This window comes from Aythya marila, assembly GCF_965140915.1.
Source record: "Aythya marila genome assembly, chromosome: 11".
In the NCBI taxonomy this organism is placed as follows: Eukaryota; Metazoa; Chordata; class Aves; order Anseriformes; family Anatidae; genus Aythya; species Aythya marila.
In genome coordinates, this window is record NC_139052.1 from 17,820,369 (window position 1) to 17,840,935 (window position 20,567).

At 41.6% G+C, this 20,567-nt stretch overlaps 1 protein-coding gene across 2 annotated transcripts in view; it reads right to left on the bottom strand.

The window, feature by feature from the left end:
• IGF1R (insulin like growth factor 1 receptor) overlaps window positions 1-20,567 on the bottom strand; it is a 168,856-nt gene continuing 148,289 nt past the window's right edge. Inside the window, exons 14-21 of one of the 2 annotated variants that reach the window (XM_082769459.1) lie at window positions 19,855-19,957; window positions 18,392-18,462; window positions 15,402-15,631; window positions 15,003-15,113; window positions 13,845-14,004; window positions 11,463-11,592; window positions 6,954-7,088; window positions 1-934 (exon numbers count right to left, since the gene is read on the bottom strand). In XM_082769459.1, coding sequence (XP_082625585.1) covers window positions 568-934; window positions 6,954-7,088; window positions 11,463-11,592; window positions 13,845-14,004; window positions 15,003-15,113; window positions 15,402-15,631; window positions 18,392-18,462; window positions 19,855-19,957 — 1,307 coding nt within the window. In that variant the 3' untranslated portion in view covers window positions 1-567. Of the gene's footprint in view, window positions 935-6,953; window positions 7,089-11,462; window positions 11,593-13,844; window positions 14,005-15,002; window positions 15,114-15,401; window positions 15,632-18,391; window positions 18,463-19,854; window positions 19,961-20,567 lie in introns of both variants that reach the window. The other variant, XM_082769458.1, reaches the window with a different exon arrangement.

Consider the following 20,567-nt stretch of genomic DNA (forward strand, 5'->3'; position numbering starts at 1 on the left):
TTTTTAAATTTTTTTTTTTTTGTGTGTTTTTGTTATTTTTTTGTTTCTTTTTTTTTTTTTGTATGTGTTTTTTTGTTTTGTTTTTTTGTTTTTTAATAAAGACCTACAGTGTTAGGCAGGTGCTTGCAAAGGTACTGGGGAGCCACCTGGCCTGCGATATCTTTGATCTGATAAAAGTGCTGTACGGTTGAACTTGCACGCAGATATGTTTCCCATTATGAAGCAAAGACAGAGACAGAAAGAGAGAGAGAGAGAAGAAAGAGAGAGAGAGACATCAGATCTCAAGTTTTCTGTTGCTATTAAGTGTTAACATTAGAGTTTTAAAAGGCCAACTGTGTGCCCCATGAATGGAGTCCTTTACTGAAACAAACATCTGCTTGCATATTGAAAAAAGAAAAAACGATAACTTGTTTACTGAAAAAAGGGTTCTCCCAAGTGCAGCTATGGCAGTTCTGAAGATCCACTGAGGTACAGTAGGCTTTGAATATATTGTAATTTTCTTTCTTTCTTCCCCCAATACGTGTGTTTTTTCTGTGTTTTGTTTCTGTGAGATTCTGGTTCTAAGGATCAGCAGGCCGAAGACTGGGGCAACGGTAAGGCCCTCTCGTTCTTGCGTCCCCCGTTCATGTGTGCGTACGGCTGTCTCTCCTCGAAGCTGGCCCGAAGGACCACCACGCCTGGGCCGTTCTCGGCTTTGTGTCCTGAGTGCTTGTCAGTGGGTTGGAGGGTGGAGGAGGGATCTAAAGGAATGCTCTCCATGTTTTCAGTCTCCAGGTCAAGCTCCTCTGTATCCGGAGGCTTGTTCTCTTCACTGTAGAAGAAGGAGACCTCTTTGAACGCTGGATCCAGCTCGTCTTTGATGCTCCCGATTATTTCCAGGAAGGAGGGCCTCATTTTCGGGTTGTACTGCCAGCACATGCGCATCAGTTCAAACCTGGACAGGAAACACAGAGCACAACCATTTACTGAGGTGTTTTACGAGCCCTGACTGGGGAGCAACCAGCCGTGACTGAACGAGACCACGCGCTCAAGAAATCACTCAGTTCTGGTGGAAGATGAAGCGACACAAGTTTTACAGGCCGAGATCCCTGTGACACGTGCTGACCTTTCTGAGCACTGATTTACTTCTCCAGCTCCTATCTAAACCTTCTCAACTCCCTTCCACACACACTTGCCTATAAAGCCATCTTGTGGATAGCTGGTATCCAGAAGCACTGCAGATGTTCATCCCAGTTTGGTGTTTCCCTGGTTTTCCTCCAAAACGTCCTGTACTTACCCAATCGCACAGCAAATTGATAGCGCCTCTCAGAGCATCTTTTTCAAAGAACCAGTCCCTACTCTATCAACACTGTCTAGAAAGGAAATTAAAATAGAAAATACAAAATGTAAAAAAGTCCCTTTTTCCTGAAAGAAGAAAGTAACATTAAAATTAATTGCAATACCCAAAAGGCATTTACAAATCTCAACAACATTCTCTAATCTTTTATTTTAAAATTATGTTGTTTTCATTTATGGCCAGGGATGCATAATATTTTATGGAGTGTGAGATCATCTGTTTAAGCACATCCACGATTAGATCTGTACTATGTCCCATGCTGGTAAAAACAAAACCACAAAACGAAATAGTAATATGTTCATAATGAAAACAGCATTTTCATGACACAGCAGAATTGGATATTCCTGAGATCGCCCTGAGCTTTAAACACAACACCAAGAAAGGATTTCACTGTGTGAAGGTGGAATTGGGATGCCTTCTGTTAAGGCAGCACAAGAAATATGGCAAATTTCAATATGAAAAGGAAGATTAATTCTCTGAGTCCTCCCTCTGTGTGCACAGCACTCAGAGAAGCGTGCTGTGTGTAGGATGGCACCGCTGGCCCCAGCTACTGCTTTCAGTGGTGGAATAAGAATGAATCTGGAGGGAACGAGAAAAATCTTTCATACCAAGTAACACACTAGAGAATACTTCATGTTTCTGTTTTACCTCCCAGCCATGCAATCTGCAGTCCCAGTAAGACCCCATCTCTAGCCAGCAGCCAAGCCGGGGCACCTGGTGCCCGCCTCTGCCAGCCCTCCTGTGCCAGGTGAGCCAACTCACCTAAACTTCTAGATTTTACAGAGCACCACCATTTTCCTAACTTCCACAGATGTTCAGAAAGTAAGCAAGGCATTGCAGTTCTTCACTTTAATCAGCTCTCACTGCCTTACGCCCTGGCAGCAGTTTACTGGATCTCCGCACTAGTGTGTGCAATTTTTATTTTTTTAATTAAAAAAACAACACTTTTTTTTTTTCTTGATAGCACCTAAGGCCTTCATAGACTAAGGCCCTAATTTCTCCAGGGTCCCTGCTCTAGGACAAACCTTGCAACATGACTGTCACCGTGCTGGAAAGCCCTGGGCTGTGATGCCTGTTGCTGTGCACCAATGCACACAGCAGGGCTTGGAGAGCCTGGGAACCCTGGCCTGAAACAAACCAAAGCAAAGAAATCCCCTCCCCCAGAAACTTGCTCCTGGGGAAATTCTGTTCCATTTCCTCATCGGGTGCACTGTGTTCTCAGCTGACACGGACCAGCACAGAGGTGGAAAGCTGCTGTGACTGGGATGCAAGCACTGCTGAGAGCGCCTCACCAAACTAAAAGCAATCTTAAGTCAAGCATTTGAAGCCACAAATATTCCTTTTAGTGCTTGGCTGGCACAACTTTGCATGAACAGAAGCCAGCCACCTGAGCACAGCCTTGTGACACCCAAAAAGAAGCTGGTGGAACCCGTCTGTGCTGTGAGAAGTGCCCCGGTCCTCAAAGCCGCACTGTAGCAGGCACGTAGATGCACCAACAGCGCCCAGATCGTGCCTGGTTTGGAGCCTTCAGGAGTCTTTCATAGCGAAAGTGAAGTCAAACTATAAAACTGCGTTATACCCTCACCCACAAACGAGAAGGAAAGCTTGAGACATAAATACATAAAATCCATTTCTGTTACTTCATTGCTGTTTCCTTTCCAGCTGACTGCTGCGTCCCTGAATAGAAGCCTCGGCTGGAGCCAAGAACACTGGATATTCGCTGGCACCACGCCCTGAGGCCTAAGGGCAATGCTAAGGAGATACCACAAGCAGTGGAGTAATGCATGTGACATCAGCACAAACAAGGACATGTGATGTTTCTTTTAAGCCATTCCAGATTTAAAAACCCTACAGAGTTCCCATAAAAGGATTTTTCTTTCCCTTATTAACTCTGTGGGCTTGAAGACCTTGTTTACATTATCTTAAACAACAAAAACAAAACTAAACTAAACAAAAACACCAACAAAAAAACCAACACGTTCCAGCAGACAATGGAAGAATTTACAGGCTGCTAATATAATCTGTGTATTCTATAAAGCGTGTTTCTGGCTGGTGGCAAGCAAGCCCAAGGAAGTTGCAGGCTTTATCCCGAGCAGGGCGATAACCAGTGCTGCTCTAATGCACTCAAGGAATGCTGCAGAAACAGAGCTCCTTTTTGCACTGAGACATTACAAAATGAAAATGGCAGATTCCTGTATCAGATACTGTATCAGTTGCATTCCATTTGAGCATGCACTTGTGCTTTGCATCAGGCTTGATTTGATGGAGAACAGAGAAAGGGCCCCTGTTCTGTTGCTGCTGCACGCCAGGATTACCTCTGGATAGCAGACCCTGGTTTCAAACCAAGCGAGCGCCAGGAACAAAGGAAAAATCGGCAATACGTAAATAGTCTAGTCAGCTACATGTGGGGGAAGCAATTTTTACTTCAAAACCAGAGAGGAATTCCAGCCTCCACAACTTTTAAAAGCCCCATGGGAGCACACTGTCTGCGAGCTTCAGCTGGAACCTCCTCGCCACGCAGCCATCACCTGATGTAACAATGGCAGTACACAAAAACAACCTCATACAGGGGAAGAGGAGAAAAACAGCAAAGCTTCTCCTGGCACCGTCTTATTGAACCATCTGTCTTATTGCATGGTTCTGTCTGTAAAATCACGCAAGCTATGCCAAGAGGGTGTAGCATAAACAGAACTGAGTCTTGTTTCACCCTGTGCAAGAGTAAAAAGCCTCTCAAAATACCGTCCTCTTTGTGCTTGGCCCCTGTGCAGTGATTTACCACTTCTGCGAACCACAAGATGGCCGTGCCGTACGATCCACCTCTGCACGAGCAGCCGGGACAGCCAAGCTGTAGAACAGAACCCCTCCAGTTCTTCAAGTGTCCTTGGTCTCTGATCCACCTAACGACTCTGCTAGCAGGGGTTAGCAAAGCACAGCCACTAACGAGCATTATTAGCATTGCAGTCCTAGCAGAGATGGAACGGCCAAGACCGCTTGCACCACGTAGCAGTCACGCAGGGGGGGCAATGAGAGGCCCTTACAAGAGCTACTGTACGGTGGCTGGAGTGTGCATGGCTGTGTCAACACTCTCATAATCTGCACGGTTAAAAATAGTTGATTTGGTGTCAGTTGCAAAAAGATTCTTCTCTCTATTCTCATCTCTGCTTCCCCACAGCAGTCTACCTACTCCACCTGTTCTGGAGAGTTTGATATGTCAGTGTATTCCCCTCTCTCTTCAGAAAGGTAAATTTGTCTTTGCATTAGATACCATCTGCCCATGATTACAATTTACTTGTTTGCATGTCAGGCTAATTTAAATAAAAGTACCTCTGCATTTGTATCCTACCACATGAGATTTATGAGTGCAGTTACTAGCTCCACTTCTTGCTTGCCACTCATGCTATACTGAGCACAATAAGCACACAGAGCTTCCTGCAGCAGGCAGATGGCTTTCTGGGCATCTTGAGTTAATATTGAGAGTTAATGTCAAAGTATCGCAGACCAGCCAGTCTCCAGCACTGAGAACACACAATATCTGAAAAAAAAAGAACTTCCACTGGCACAGACATGGCAAGAAACTTGTCTTTAAACAGAATCTTTGTAGCAACCTCCAGAAAAACAGACCCCTTCCATTTACAAAAGGTTTTGTAAAGCACTAGTAAAAAGTAGTTGCCTGAAACAAGCTGGGAATGTATGGTAAAATCCAAATGCAGTTTCAGGGCTCTTTGCACCTTTCAATAGATTTGGTAATATTCTTGCTATGTCCCACGGTGAGGAGCAGGTTATCAGACAGCTGGGGAGGGGAGAAGGAACTCTGCCTACGGAGCAGGTCTCTGCCTGCCAGCAGCAACACGTGTGAGGTTCGAGACTGGCACCAGCTCTCAGGTTGCTACGGCATCTTTACAGCATCTTGGGCCAACAGGACAGACCATGGGAAAAGAAAGCACTACAATCATGTAAAGTATGTTCTTTGAATGCCAAACGCATGTGCGTGGAGCAAAGGTAAAGATCATTCCTGGAGCTCCCTTCTGCTATTCGTACAGCAGCCTATGTGAACTCCAGCAGACTTGGGTGTCTGTCCTAATAGGAAGGCAAAAAAGGCTGAACGGGAGCTAAAGCAAGTCATGGTTGGCTTCTAGAGTCAATTCTTTTTTCTTTCTTTTTTCTGCATTTGGACAAAGTCAAGATATGTTTTTCACAATTGCATTAACAAGAGACATCACTAAACTGGATAGTTGAACCCTACTTCTTGTTCTGATGGAGAGAAGCAGCTAAAATCCAAGGCAGGTATTTTCATTCTGCCCCTCTGCAACATCGGACTAAAGTTTTGGTGGCACTAAATAATATGTGAACAGCTTCTTTATTTAAAATGAAGGCTTTTGCTGTTCTACACTAGTGCAAAGATTCGTTCTGTCACACATTCACCAAATTCTGCCCGTTTTCAAGCCAGTTACCCCCAAAGCGGACTGATCCTGTAGTAACACCCAGCACACACAGGATTATCTTGGAGGAGGAGGAAGGAGAACGGGCTGGGCAGGCTGCGGCAGGAGCTCCTTGCTGAAAGCTAACTGTGCCTCCCCTCCCTTCCCCCTGTTCATACCACACATGCCCCAGGTTAATGGGGAATTTCTAACGCTCAATCTCTTGCCAAGTTTGTTCTCACTGTAGAGATAGTTTTTTCCCTACTGGCTCGGGGAGCAGACCAGCTTTACCTAGCCCCCTTCCCGCACCCTGTTCTTTCCCCCTTTTCTGCCTGCTTCTCCCCCTCCTCCATTACATAGCTCTGACCATGTTAAACAATCTCCAGTCAATCCGACTGCCAGAAATTCTCCACAGCATCGTGGAAGGGAAAGAATGTGAAATTGAGGAATCACATGGCACTACACCTCCCCCTGCATATACCACCCACCCACCTCAAACAACAAAACAACACTGCCTGTCATCTGAAACCAAAGCCAGCGGTCCAGCCAAAAAAGCTCTTTTCCTAAGAATCCCAAGCAGCTGAGGCCCTTAAGTGATTGTATCCCTTCTGTGGGCCTCCAACAAATTTCAATAACTGCAAGACACAGTATTTCCTTCCCAAAAGCCAGTTTGGGAAGTATATCAAAGTAATAAAGTCTGAACAACTGAAACTGCTGTACACAAAAGCCAGCAGAAGTATTTCAACAATGTAAAGCTAAAAACCGAAGCCTGCTGCACCGCAGACTCCTCTGCTGTAAGGCTTTGTACTGGGTCTAGGGGTAGACAAAGGTTTTTCTGCGTGCCTCTTTCTCTGCTTACAGGGAAGGAAACTGTTAGCAGGGGAGATTTGTTTATCTAAACGCAATGAACACTATGACTGAAAAGGCAGATCCAAAGCTGCTTCAGACAAAGGAACGATGGATTCGCGTATCTGTACGCTGAACTGAAAAGTTGAATTCCACAGAGTCGCTGCACGGTACACTTCAGCTTATCCTAAGCTCTTTTTTTCTCTTAATACTCAACAACCTCACTTGAAGCAGAAGAGACAAGAAGAGACACATCCTCATAGCCCCTCTCGCAGGTGGGGCAGAAGCAGACATTGAAGGGATCACGAAGAATGAGCTGTGGACTGAGAGCAGAGAGAAGTGCCGACACTTACAGCATATCGGGACAGTTGTCGGGTTTTTCCAGCAGACCTCCTTCCATCACAAAGCGGAGCACTTGTTCATTGGTCATGCCTTGGTACGGCTGCTCCGCTAACGTTGCGATCTCCCAAAGTACAACACCAAAAGACCTGGAAAACAAATCAGAACTTTACAAAAATATTTCTGTTAAATGATACTGAACAGAGAGGTGTCCATGGGTTTTCCTTCACAAAAAAAATCCAGTTGCTAAAGAGTACGCAGCTACAGTGATATCCATATGACCTAACATCAGAGACTGTTCACTGTAAACACCTCTCATCGATGGAGAGAAACAGGGTCCCAGTTCTGAATGCTCTTCAGAATGGCCTCTCCCTACTGACTCTGGAAGTAAAGACCAGGAATGCTACACCTCTGTTTTTCACAACATAATCTACAAGTCAGAGCTGGTTGTGATCACGATCATTCAGTGGTACAACGGTGACCTACACAGAACAAGCATAAGCAAGTAATTGGTTAAAAAAAGCCACTACAGCCTTGTTCAGACTAAGGGTACCTCAGGAGGTGGGAAGAACACTGGAGAGGGGAAAAGGCAAGATGCAGGGATGGGAGGAAGGGGAGGGAGGGAGACCGTCCTACCAACCTTCTAAGCAGGTTGAGAAGTGGCAGAGGCTAGTTGTTTAGAGAGAGCTCAACAAGCCCCCCATAGTGATAGCAAGAAAAAAAAAAAACACCATACATTTAAAAAACTAAACCCCAAATCTTCATGTAACGTCTCTCTCAGGTACTCCTGACAGCAGCTGAGAAGGCAATAACGCAGAGCTCTAAGCTTTCATTCCACTGCAAGCTGCTTTTCATCAGAAATACTTGAGTCACACAAATCTGATTTAAAAGCTGCATTTTCCCCTACCACTCCAGCCAGCTGAGAGCTAGACAGCAAATGCACACCACCACACCTGTGTATCTCATCTGCCTCACCGTTAAAAGCAAACAAACCAAACAACCTCCATCCCCCAGGCACAAAAACACTCTGAGTAATACTTTCCATCTATCACTTCGCTCTGGTTTCTTCCACATTCTGAGTCAAAGGTGCAAAGTAAGGATCAAGGCATTTAACATACAGGAGCAAGCAATGAAAGCAATTTGTGAAAAAGACGTAGAAGAAGTGCAAATGTTCTCCAGCTTCTCGTACAAAGACCCTCCTTTGCTGCTTCAGCAATAAAACATTCAAGCCCCAAGGAGAAACTCAGTTACTCCTTTTGCAACATGTATGCAACCATCATCTTGAAACAGAGCTCCTCGCTCTTTCCAACTAACTACAAAGGACAGCAGGATTGAAAGAAGAAGTTGGTCTAATAATAGGAATTGATTACTCATGAATAAAAATAAGCATAGTTATCTAATTGGATAGTTTGGATGGGAGTATTGACACTTTCTAAAAATATTTCAATTTAAAATTAGTTTATTGAGCAGACAGCTCCAATTGTCTGCCCTCATTGACCAGGCATCTACTCTTAGAGCTGGTGTGAACAAAAACCTAGATGCTATCTTGCCTTCTGCGGCTGAAGTGCTGAGTCAAGTTCAGAGACAGAAATGTAGTTTCAGTAGGGTACTGTTGTGAAACCAGGAGCCCGGTATTATTAGCTGGTTATGGCAGAGTGGTTTTTATCCTTCAGTTATCCACTGTATCTGAAACGGCTCACAGCTGAAGCCAGAAGCCACAAACAGACTTGCAATTGTTTGCCTTTCAGGACAGGGAGGGACGGAGGGTCTGCTCAACGTTTTGGTGCCTCTGAAGCTACTTTGATCACTGCAGGAATAAGGAGAACAAGTTCTGTGCACCTCCTAGGCAGATCATAACGCATGCACTTATGCTGCTCCTTCAAGGCAAATACTATCTCTGAAAGAATGCAAGATGCTGAAGACTTATTAATAGAAATACACCCTCATCCTGAACTGTATTACTTTCATTTTAAAATGTTCTCCTTCCCTAACTACAACAACAACAACAGTCTTATCTAATTACCTCATTCTTCAGCCTGAAGAGCAATAGAAGAATGAATTGCTAAAATAAAGCTCCACCCTTAAAAACCTCCAGACACTCTTTTGCAGTTTGCCATTTCACCTTACAGCTTGTAAATCTTGGGCTCTGATCACTTGCACAGTTTTGTCTTTTTGACGTTTTGGCTTCTAAAGCAGATCTCTAAGAACACGGAACCAGATGTCAAAATATCCTAGCAAAAAGGACAGAAAAGCAATCTCTACTTTTTTTTCTTTTTTAAATTGAAGAAAATAAATGGCCCTTGAAACAGCCAAACAACAGTTTTCACGAAGTAACTTCAAAACCTGAACTAATACAAGGACTCAGGTGATTCTTCCCGTCCTTCAAGACAATTCCAGTGTACAGTGGCTGCTTCAGAAGTATTGAGAAGTAAACCAGAATGATCCTCTTAGCCATAAGCTGATCAAGTAACTAGACACAATTTCGTGACAGTGATAAACTGAGCTCAGATACATTTCAAATTCAGATCCAAATTTCTGCATCTCTAGCTGTGGATACACGGCACACGGTGTCTGTTTAGAACACCTATACATTTGCATGTTCCTCAAGTTGAACCAGTTGTTTTGTACCTCAAGGTAGCATACCTACGTGAACTGAAATTAAAAAAAAAAAAAAAAAAATAAAAATCACTTCTAACAAGACCACAAACCATTCCAATGAGAAATTTAAATACTGATGAGATCCATGGGCCTGTGGTCCAAAAGGCATTTTTTCGTCTCTCGATGCTTTAAAGTAAAAAATTGTAAAATTCAACTCTTTTGTAAGTTTTCCAACCTCATCATTAGTAAAGCTACTTCCCTTTATGTGACTTCTGCAGCCTGGCTAAGATATTTTGCTCAGAGATTGTTGGACTATCCCACTAATAAACTGCAATATTGTTTCATCAGTCTTGCTTTGGACTAAATGACCGATGAGTGCCACATCCTGTTGAAGGGAGAACATGCATAACTGCTGCAGCAATTCAAGTATGAATTTAATACTGATGCTTGATTTAGCACCTCTTTTTTTTCCTGTGTGTGTGCATTTAGAATCTGAGCTAGGTTTAAACAACAATGTCACTTAAGAGGTACAGGTGGAAAGAAGAACTTGCATGAACAGCAGCCATACATCAATGAAGGTGAAGACCAGACCTACTACAGTCCTGAAACAAAGGCTGGAAGGGATGGCTAGACTTAAATGTTACTGTTTGGTGCTCATGGGCAGGCCTGCCTGCTCCTCACTTTAGTTCAGGCTTATATCTGGGGATTTTTCTAGTCATATATTTCCTATTTGTCTGCTTTGTGAAGCCATTACTAGTTCCAGAATTCTTTTACCCCAAAGGGAAGGCTGAAAGCATGCTTGCATGGCTGTTAGATAAATGGCTGATACAGGGCTTCCCCTTCAACTCAAAGTGGCTATTTTCATTGCCTTCCAAGTTTGAAGATTACAGGGTACATAAATAAGTTATTAGCCACATGCAAAAGATGTAAGTAACATTCTGATGCTTTGCTTTTTCACTTGTTACTTAATTTCTCTTAGGAACCTTTAACTCAAAGTGGATGCTGTGGACTGCAGTCCACTGACTCCTCCAAAATCTTCAAGCTGTTTAGAGAAAATGCAGTTTACTACTAAAATACCATTCCTACTGACTTTTAGGCATTTGGAGGCAATCAGCTGCCAATTCTGTAACAGATCAGCAGTAAAAACATCTTGTTAGGAAGGCAGAGAAACCATAAAAGACGGAGTAGAGCTTTTGCCAGTACATAATCATCTTTTGCCAAGTCCTCCCTATCTTTCTGCAAAAGTTTGGGGGAGGGAGGGAGAGGGGAATGTTCCAGAGTATTATTTCTACTAAGAAGTTTATTTTGAAATTTCCTGAATGCCTCTATTAATAACTTCACAGATACAACCACTAAGCAATGTGCTTTTACAGAAAAAACTATTTCTGCATCTTGCGGTATATAAAGCAAGCAAACAAAGCCCCAAATGGAGAAGGATATACACAAGGGAGAACTCCGAAGGAAAAAAATAAAACTGCTAGTGTACACAAACTGTCTGCAGCAAAGTAGAGTTATTTACACAGAAGATTTTGATAGAAAAGCAGGTCAACACTATGAACCTTTCCATATTGGCAACTTTTAATGCTTTTCTTGAGGAAGGGCAATTTGGAAAATGACAACTTGCTCTTCCAGGTGAAGGTAATGTTTTTCACTGCACAAGTGATTTTACAACCCACAGCAGGAAACACGCCACCACCTCCAGCTTTGGAAATCCATTTAAGACTGTCTCTGAGAGCAGAATTTAAACTCACGAGCCCTTGATTTTTGCAACGGAAACAATATAAAGCAGAATGATTCACAGTGGATAATGAGAGCTACCTGCGAAGGGACAGGAGAAGCTGTATACTTAGTTAGGTCTATAAAACAAGAGAAGAGGCTAGAAACAGGAAGGGGAAAACAGTTTTTCAAAGCCCCTTTTTTGTTACCAGACATCGGAGTGCGTTGTGAAGACTCCATCTTTCAGTGATTCTGGGGACATCCAGCGGACTGGCAGCAAACCTTTCCCTCCTTTACGGTAATAATCTGTCTCGTAGATATCTCTTGTCATGCCAAAATCTAGAAGGTACAAGTTTTGTGAGCTCAAATAATGAAATACCGAACATTTCCCCTTACTACAAGCCCCTGTAGCCAGCAGACAATCATAGTTTGGTGCAAAGAGCCTTCAATCTGTTACCACAGGATTTTGCTTTGCAGAGCCTTTACTTGCCTTCGTAGGGCTGGTTAGCTCTCTCCCAATGAAACTAACAAGTATTTTTACCACTGATTTCAGTGGGTCAGAACTGGATCCAGATCAAGTCTCAATGATTTAAATATATTAATAAAAGTTCCAGGACCTATGTTCAAGCCTTGCAGCAAACTAAGTCTTCTGAAGTTCATATCATTCACTTCTCTATTCTCTAAATTCTATGATTATCTTTTCTTTTAGATTAAGGAGTGCAAATATGTCCGTTAGTACCTAAATTGTCTTTAATTAAAGAACCTTACATTTTGAGGGAAATGATTCTTTTACTCTTCTTCTCTCTCGAAAGTTAATTCTCTTTTCTGATGTAATTTTCTATCTCAAATGCTATACAGGATGAGGCTATTCATTTATGACTAATACAGATCAATATTAAAGCCACACTTCTGGCTATACATGTGTCCTTAGCTGTAAAGACGTAAGCATTTGCAAGACCTGTGCCTAACAAGGCCCATCTCCTGTTACTCGGACTCATTCCAGGTTTGTTTTTTCCTATGTTATCAGCTTGATGCAAGCAAAAATGTTGGGCCTTGGACTAGCCAATTTAAAGCAGGAACTACATTTTCAGATACCAACAAAAAGCTAACAAATCACGTGGAATCAAATCTCTTACTAAGATTAAATGCTATCTGCTGACACAAAAGGGCTAGGGTAATATCCATTTTATCTTTTTTTTTTTTTTTCTTGCAAAAATGGAGTGACAAGTTAACAATTCCTCTAGCCTAAGGGGTTCTCACAGTCATTATAACTCATCTATGGCTGGAGAGAGTGACCGCTGATCCTTCTCATTCTAGTGTCTGCTAGGGACACTGCTACCCTCAGCGATTATGACTAAAAGCCCCATTTGTACAACTATCCCACCACTCCCACACACCAGGGAGATTTTGCCCCAACAACATGGAAAACTCCTAAAACATAATGCAAATAAGAAACAGATACACAGTGAGCACAGGACAGTGTAACGTAAAGCTCTTTCTTTGAGATCAAAACAGGCTGAGTTGGCGTGCTCCAGTCAATATGTTCGTAAACTGTTTCTACGTGAAGGGATTTTCAATACAGGCACATAAACGAGAGCAGCACAGCACATTTCATGAAATGCTTTTGGGATAACCATGTACCATGTTAAAGGGAAGAAATGCACCATCTCCAGTTCAAAGAATTAAAAAACAAAAAACATGCTGGATTAGGAAAAGTGGAATGGAAGGGATTCAGGCTGACTTCCCCAAACCTGCAGAAAATGTACAAAATCCCCCAAAGATCTTATTTCCTAATTAACTGACTCAAAATGAAATCATATTTTCTTTCTCCCAAATGACAAGATTACTTACACAAATCATCAAAATAGCTGAGTTAAGCTCAGAGAAAAAGAATTAGTTTCCTAGAGCAGAAGGCTGTTACCATACATACTATTTTAATATGCACAACTCAAAAACAGCCAAAAGCTTAAAATCACTCTCTGGAGAGAAGTATGAAAAAGCTCATCTGACACTATTTTGGAGGGATGGTGAAGGGGGAAAAGAAGTGGTGTTCTAACAGCAGAGCAGAGGAAAAACGGTTCTGTTTGCTGGAAAGCAGAGCTCCAGTTCAGGCTGGAAAGCATCCAGCTGAAATCAAGCCTTACATTCCACTTTCAAATCAGATATGCTTTAAAATAATCCTACAATTCTTATTCTTGAATCAATAAACAGAAGGTACAATTATTTTTGCGCATTAACAGCAAAGCAAATGACACGCCAGTGTTAACTATGCCATCCACCCAGATGTCTGCAGCATCTGCATCTCAAATCACTGCTCCACCAGCTCCTTCTAAGCCCACATGCTACTCTATTTCCTCACTGGAACGACAGCAAGTAGAGGTATTCCAAGAGTTTCAATTCAATGTTGACTGGTCACAGGTCTTAAATCACAGCTAGCCTTCATAAGGCACATATTTCATTCTGCAGAAATTTAAACTACAGCTAAGTTTTAAAAGATCTTAAAAACAGTTTTCAAAAAAACTAAAATGCTTTCTAACATACTGATTTTTCAGGGTGATTTTTTTAATTTCTGTAAAAGTCAAAAAGCACACCTCCAATTTTCACCGTGAAATCTTCTGCCACCATGCAGTTTCTCGCAGCAAGATCTCTGTGAACAAACTTGTTGGCGTTGAGGTATGCCATCCCGTCAGCAATCTCTCCTGCCATTTGAATCATCTTCTTCAGAGTTGGAGGTGTCTGGCCAGGATTATTCTGAGGAAGATTAAGAAGATCAAACAAGTAAGGGGAAATGAATAAATAATTTCTAAACCAAATTGCAATCTACTTGTTTTTTGTTGTTTTCTTTTGTTTTGTTTCAAATCACACCATCACAATTCAGTCTGACTTGAACCAGGCTAAACGAACTCATGATTATGTAAACTGCAGCACCTGCTTGGTGGGAAAAACCGGCCATATCAAGCTGGTTTACAAACAACTCCTAAATAGCTCTTTTCTAACAGGCCATTCTATTTTAGGGAATACAAGCAAGAAAAGACTTCAGTGTAACGATGTTATACCTTATACCTCAGGAGATTAAATAGTTTAATCAGCATGGATATTTTCCACATCCAATCATGCCCTCTGCTACTTTCAAGTTCTCCGTTTATATGGCATACATTCTCTGTTGCACGTACTATATCAGAAGTTCTGGATCATGAATCTAATGGCAAAAGAAAACTGTGGGCTCATTTTCTACTTAGTCTACTATAATTTCAGTGGCAAGTGTCATCTTTCAGACCCTATAGCACATGGGGCAATTTTAGCTGTTAGACTGATGGCCTACATATTAAAGAATGCATATTAGCAAAGATACTGGATTTTTATCATAAAGCCCTCATTTGTATTTATTTTCCAACAGAGGAAATAGGAAGGATGTACAACATGAAATCATTATCCTAACGTGCATGCTTCAACTAGCCAATTTTTCTTCAACATCTTGACAAGAATTAGGTTAGGCAAGAGATTTAATTCAAAACTGGAAAACAGGACTCTGTAACACAAGATGGGGTACAGCACACTGGGCTATTTGCAGTAACTACCTCATAAAAAAAAAAAAAAAAGTGTTGTAGATCACAGAGCAGCATGTTTTGTTCTTAGATCTTAAGGAGAGGGCAAGAAAGGCTAATTGCCTGCTGCTTCCAACACGATGTCTATTTGCTCAGGATGATTCTAACAGAAGGAAAAAAAACATCCAACAGCTCATGACTCACCTCTGTGTCTGGCCTCAACGATCTCAGATAACTTTTGAGGTCCCCACGTGTCATCAGCTCCATGATAACTAGGGTAGGCTGGCCCTGAGAAACAACACCAAGCAACCGAACCTGCAAGGAGAAAAACAAATGCTCAGCTACAAATACAGCTAACTGAACTGCAGTAATTGTTTATTCATGTTGATATGGAGCCCCCAGCACCCATGACCCTGTGGGAGAGGTCTGGAAGTAGACTTGTTTTCACGCTGACTCCTGTTTAACAACATCCTAATGCTGCAGAACTGAAGCTAGAATCCCAAGTCCCCACTTCAGTCAGTGAAGACGTGCCCTGAGCAATCTCCTGCCAGTAAACCATCAGAGCCATATAAATCACAGCCTTATTACATATTCACAACTTACCACATGGTGACAATTGAACTCCTTCATTACTGAGGCCTCATTTAAGAACTCTATCCTCTCACGCATGCTTGCAGACTCATTGACAGTTTTGATGGCCACCCTGGTCTCTGGCTCATCCTTCACCACTCCCTTGGCTATCCCCTCATACACCATCCCAAAGGAGCCTTGCCCAAGCTCCCGACACATGGTGATCTTCTCGCGAGGCACCTCCCACTCGTCTGGAACATACACTGTGGGGAGAGAGAGATGAGGCCATCATGTTCCATTTCTGTAAGTGGTGGGATCACTCGTGGGTTTACAATACCAACAGCCCGAATAGTTTTACTCTAAGCAACAACAGACGTAATGCTGAGAACTGCCAGGGGATGTGCATATATTCCAATCTTTCTCATACAGAGATAGGCAGGTATCTGGCATAGAAATAAATCTTAAAGGAATGAGTAGATGGACTTCAAGGGGCCTCACTATGGTACTAGCATAAAAGAACAGAAATAAGGAACTTTAATGTACAACATCCTGGTGGCAAGAACCTTCATTCAGTACTTGAGGCTTGAGCTTTTCTCGGTACCATCAGTTTTCTAGTTCTTCCAAGGCAGCATCAAATGTACTCGATCATCTGTACCAGTTTAGCATCTGCTGTATTCTCTATTAACTGATTGATTTTATGACTAAAGGGAAAGAGATTCTCTGATCTAACAGGTTCTTTGCATGAAGCTATTGTGCTTACTTGCACACCCACTGCTGCACCAGTAAAGGCAGAACTCGCTGCTGCTGCAAGTCTTTGATCTGAGGCAGAAGAGAGACCTCAGAAGGTGATTGCTAGGAGGGATGACTGCCTCAGGCAAGAAGACATCTGAGCTCTCAGTAGTCACTGATGCTGCTGCCCATCAGTCACCAAAGGAGGGTACAGTTGTGTCACATGCTTGGGATGGGTGAAATGACAGGATGCAAAAATAGAGGATTATAGCATGAACATCAACAAATCTTTAACTCTAATGGTGCTGCTTCAAGAAACAACGGTAAAAGAAAGTCAGCTCCCACTCTAGCTAAACCCATTAGCCTCCAGGAGGCTTTTGGAAACATCATTTTGGCAAAACGTCTAAAGCAGCAGCACCAAACTAACCCATAAACTACAGCACTGATGCCTCAAGCAAATTCTTCTCATGTTCTGATTTCCTCCTGTGCTTGAAGAGCTCCGCAAATAAATAATCTGCACAGTATGGGCACATGCTTGTTAAATATGCTCGTACCTCTATGTTGCAAAAAATAATTATTTAGCAAATAGGTTTCCAGTGGGAACCTAACTGCCTTTATTTATTTTTTTTTTCCAAGCAACTTATTTAGCCAGAAAGCTGGGATTCCAGGGCTCTCCTTCCCATAGCCATAAGCTTTCTGGAGCCAAGGATACTGGTATTCTGGGGTCATTCAGCTCCTGCTACTGGCCAGGGTCAGCCAGCATGGGAACTGGCAAGGAGATTATCTACAGTAGGATATGTCTGCTAATACTCTCCTGCAATAGTGAAGTGCAGGAAAATAATACAGATATACAGAAAGCAAAACGCACACAAAAAAACCCACACAGTTCTAGGAACAGTGTGGTGGTTTGTTTTGTTCTTTTTTTTGGGGGGTGGTGGTGATGGTGGTGCTTTCTGTTTTTTCTTCCTTCCCCAATGGTTTTAAGGAATTTAATCTTGTTCCAGATCAGGCAAAATAAATATCATTTTTCCAAGGTCCAGAATCCTGGCAGACTTACTGAGACTTGCATACAAACAAGAAATTAAAACCAAACAATCCTAATGAACCATAAAACTTAATCATCCTGAAATCAACTTTAACTCTTGGTTTTTATTTGGCGCTGGACACTTTCTCCATTGTCCAGCTGAAAATTATCTGCACCATCTTCCAAATCACTAAGCACTGTTGGATTTTCTCAGTCTTGTTGCCGGTCATGCAAACCTGTCATCTCATCTACTGGGTAATAAAGTACCGAGCCAGCTCCCAGCCAGCACCCCCACACTCTCAAAACATGGTGCAGACTATGCAAGAATCTCTTCTTATACTATTTCCCTCAAGCTTTCAATGGCCACATTAGATGCTTTTTGTTTCTTTGCTCGAAGTGGAATAAAGGATGAAGGAGGAGTCATTTTTTGCTACAAGTGGCAAACAATCTAATTTTGAGGCAACAAGAACTTCTATTTTAAGCAAAACTTTCCAATTTACTAGCTAAGCAATAAAAGGGCCCATTAGCTGCCACTTCCAGCAAGTGCTTCTCTTTTTATCTTGTCAAAGAATGTTATTCACATTGCATCTCCATAGAAAATAGTAGGAAAATAAAGAATTAAAATCTGAAACTAGCTTTAAAAAACTTTTTTGTCAGTCCAAGAACAACTGGCATACCCATACTCTAGATATTAAAAGCGTAGCTTACATAAAACATCCCTGCTCATTTTAACACAGTATTACTGCATGTGATATGGCTGGAAGTTCACAGCATTGCCTTTTCCCTTTCCAACAACTTTTCACATTTGGAAAGAGTTTTATGGGGGTGGGAAGTGAGGAGACTTTTTGTTTAATTGGTAAACATTATTGTTTTCCACATGAGAAATACACAGAAACAAGCAGTGAGATTATTCCAGTAGGTCAGAAAAAGGCTTAAAAGGGCAAACATGAAAGACGATGAATTCATGAATTCTTCTTTCATTCTAGTAACAAAATCACCGGATAAGTAGACAATACTTTGAAAAGAAAACTAACCTATCCAAATTCATTTCAGCTGAATAAACTACAGGAGAAATTTCTGAAACCACTCTGTTTCAATAGACAGGTAACATTTACATATGATTGATGATGGATTAACTATGGATGTGCTAATTAAATAAAAAGAGAAGGAGGTTTTACTACATCCCTTTACAAGAATTTCACACTTCCAAAGTCTGACATGAGCAGAGCATATAAAAGTAAACGCATCAAAAGCACATGGCCACACTTACCGTCTGAAGCACTGAAGTACTCGGGGTTCACAGAAGCATAAAGTACCCCATTGCCCAGTCTGTCACTGTTCCTGTTGAAATATTTTTTTCCTTATTAATCTTTAAACTTAAGTAAATTTCAGACTGCTTCTTCTACGGCTATTCCACTGTTTGCTCAACCACAAAATATTGTTTACTGTATGTGGAGAGCTTTTCAGAGAAAGGGGACAAATCAAGTTCTTATTCTACCACATATAATCAATGAGAAGAACAGCCCAGAAGAGTTTTCCCAGGAAACCTGCAGTCTTCTCTATACCAAATCAGCACTAGAGAAGTGTAAACACAAAGCACTTCTAGCTGCTAGGCAAACTTCCTTTAAGAAAGGCAGCTGCATGGTGATACATCCAGGAGACTTGTGGCTGAGAGCATTAATCACCTGCTCTACTGCGAGAGAGAAGTGACCTGGCAAAGAACAAGATTGTTTTTATTTGGAATTCCATTCAACTACTTTATAAATTGCTTCTGTTATTTTATTTTACCCTCATCCTTCTCCCTCGATTTTACTGGGGTGATTTTCAGAGTAAGACTTTTATTCAGCATTGTGAGAGCTCTTGCAGAAGGCAGGCTGTACAAATCAAGTTATTAATCAGACCTCAGAAAACCAAAGAGAAAACAGTTTTGTGTGCTAGAACAACAGCTTAAAGAAGGATGAGTTATCAGGCATTCAAGCCCAGAATGCTCATGGGAAGGTCAGGCAGGTACTTTACTTCACTAGATGCAAAGCCCTTTCTGGAGTGCTTGAGGAGAATTAGTACTATAGTCTGTACACAACTGAATTAGAGATGGAAATAATGGGATATTCAAGGAGAGTAATTTATATGAGAGTAATAAAAAAGCTCAATACCTAAAAAGTTGCAAGCCCAAATGTTTGCACCGACTTCTATTAAATTCTCATTATGTATTTCAATTAAATAAAAAAGAGCACTAGTTATAAAGAGATAAAACTAAGGAAAACAAATCAATCGAGCAGTCCCCCAGGACTGCTCTGTCCAACACATAATTTTGTAAGTGGATGTAGAGACTTCAAAAAACCTTCAGAATTTGCAAGGAATCAAATTAACCTGACTTGAACTAAGTTTTCATGATTTATAGAGCAACCCATATTTCAAAGCTTCTGATTATAAAGGCTCAGTGTCTGTCATCATTGTCCCAGTGGATATGTTCCTGACAATCCTTCCTCTTCCCCTTTCAAACGTGATACTGTAATAAAAAGCCTCTTCATATCACAAGTAGCAGGCAGATTCTCGCTGGTAACTCTAGACCACCTCCTTGTACACACCAATAAGGCAGAATCTTCTTTAGCTTCTCAAGTGCTCTGAATGCCATTTCACTTCTTAATTTCTAACTTGCTCCACGGATACAGACTTGAAACTAAACAAGCCCCTTTTGCAGTTCAGCATTAACCACAAGCATTAACAACTCACCTCTTTTTGTTAAAGACGTACAGCATTATTAGTAAACCCCCAATGATGAGCAGGAAAGCAATGGGAAGCACAATTATCAAGTGCAGGAAGTTTCCATAGTTTGCTGCTGCAACCAACAAGAAAACAACTGTATCAGGGTTTCTATAAAATCTCCATTAACAAAGAAACATTCAAAACCCACTCAGTGTATTTCCATACAGGAGAGAAATCAAAGTACTCATTTTCTTGTCTGATGTGGAAAAATGTACTCAGAAACACTCCCTGACTGCAGATGAGTGGAACAAGAAAACAGACACTGAAAAGCATTAATTTTGTACAGAACAGTGTCTGTCTGGAGTTTGGTTTCACATGTTATGCTTAAGGACTTACATTCCTCAGGGAACAATACGCAATTGTTCGCTTGCATATTAACCTTTCTTTTCCTCCACCTTTTGTTCACCTTGCAATTTCTTGTACTTCAGAACATATTCACACTGGTCTTTACCTCAAGTTCATCAAATGCCAGGAATTAGAAAAACAAGAATGAATAAGAAGACAAAATTCCAGTTTTCTGTGGATACAAGTGCTCTTCAGCTAAACACAGAAGTTCTTGAGAGGGTCTCTGTATACCCTTCACAGTGCTATTCTTCCTAAACCTACATCACTCCCGTAGTCAAGACCCTTTCATCAGTGTTATCTGTTAAAATGTTATTCTGAACAAGTCATGTGAAAAA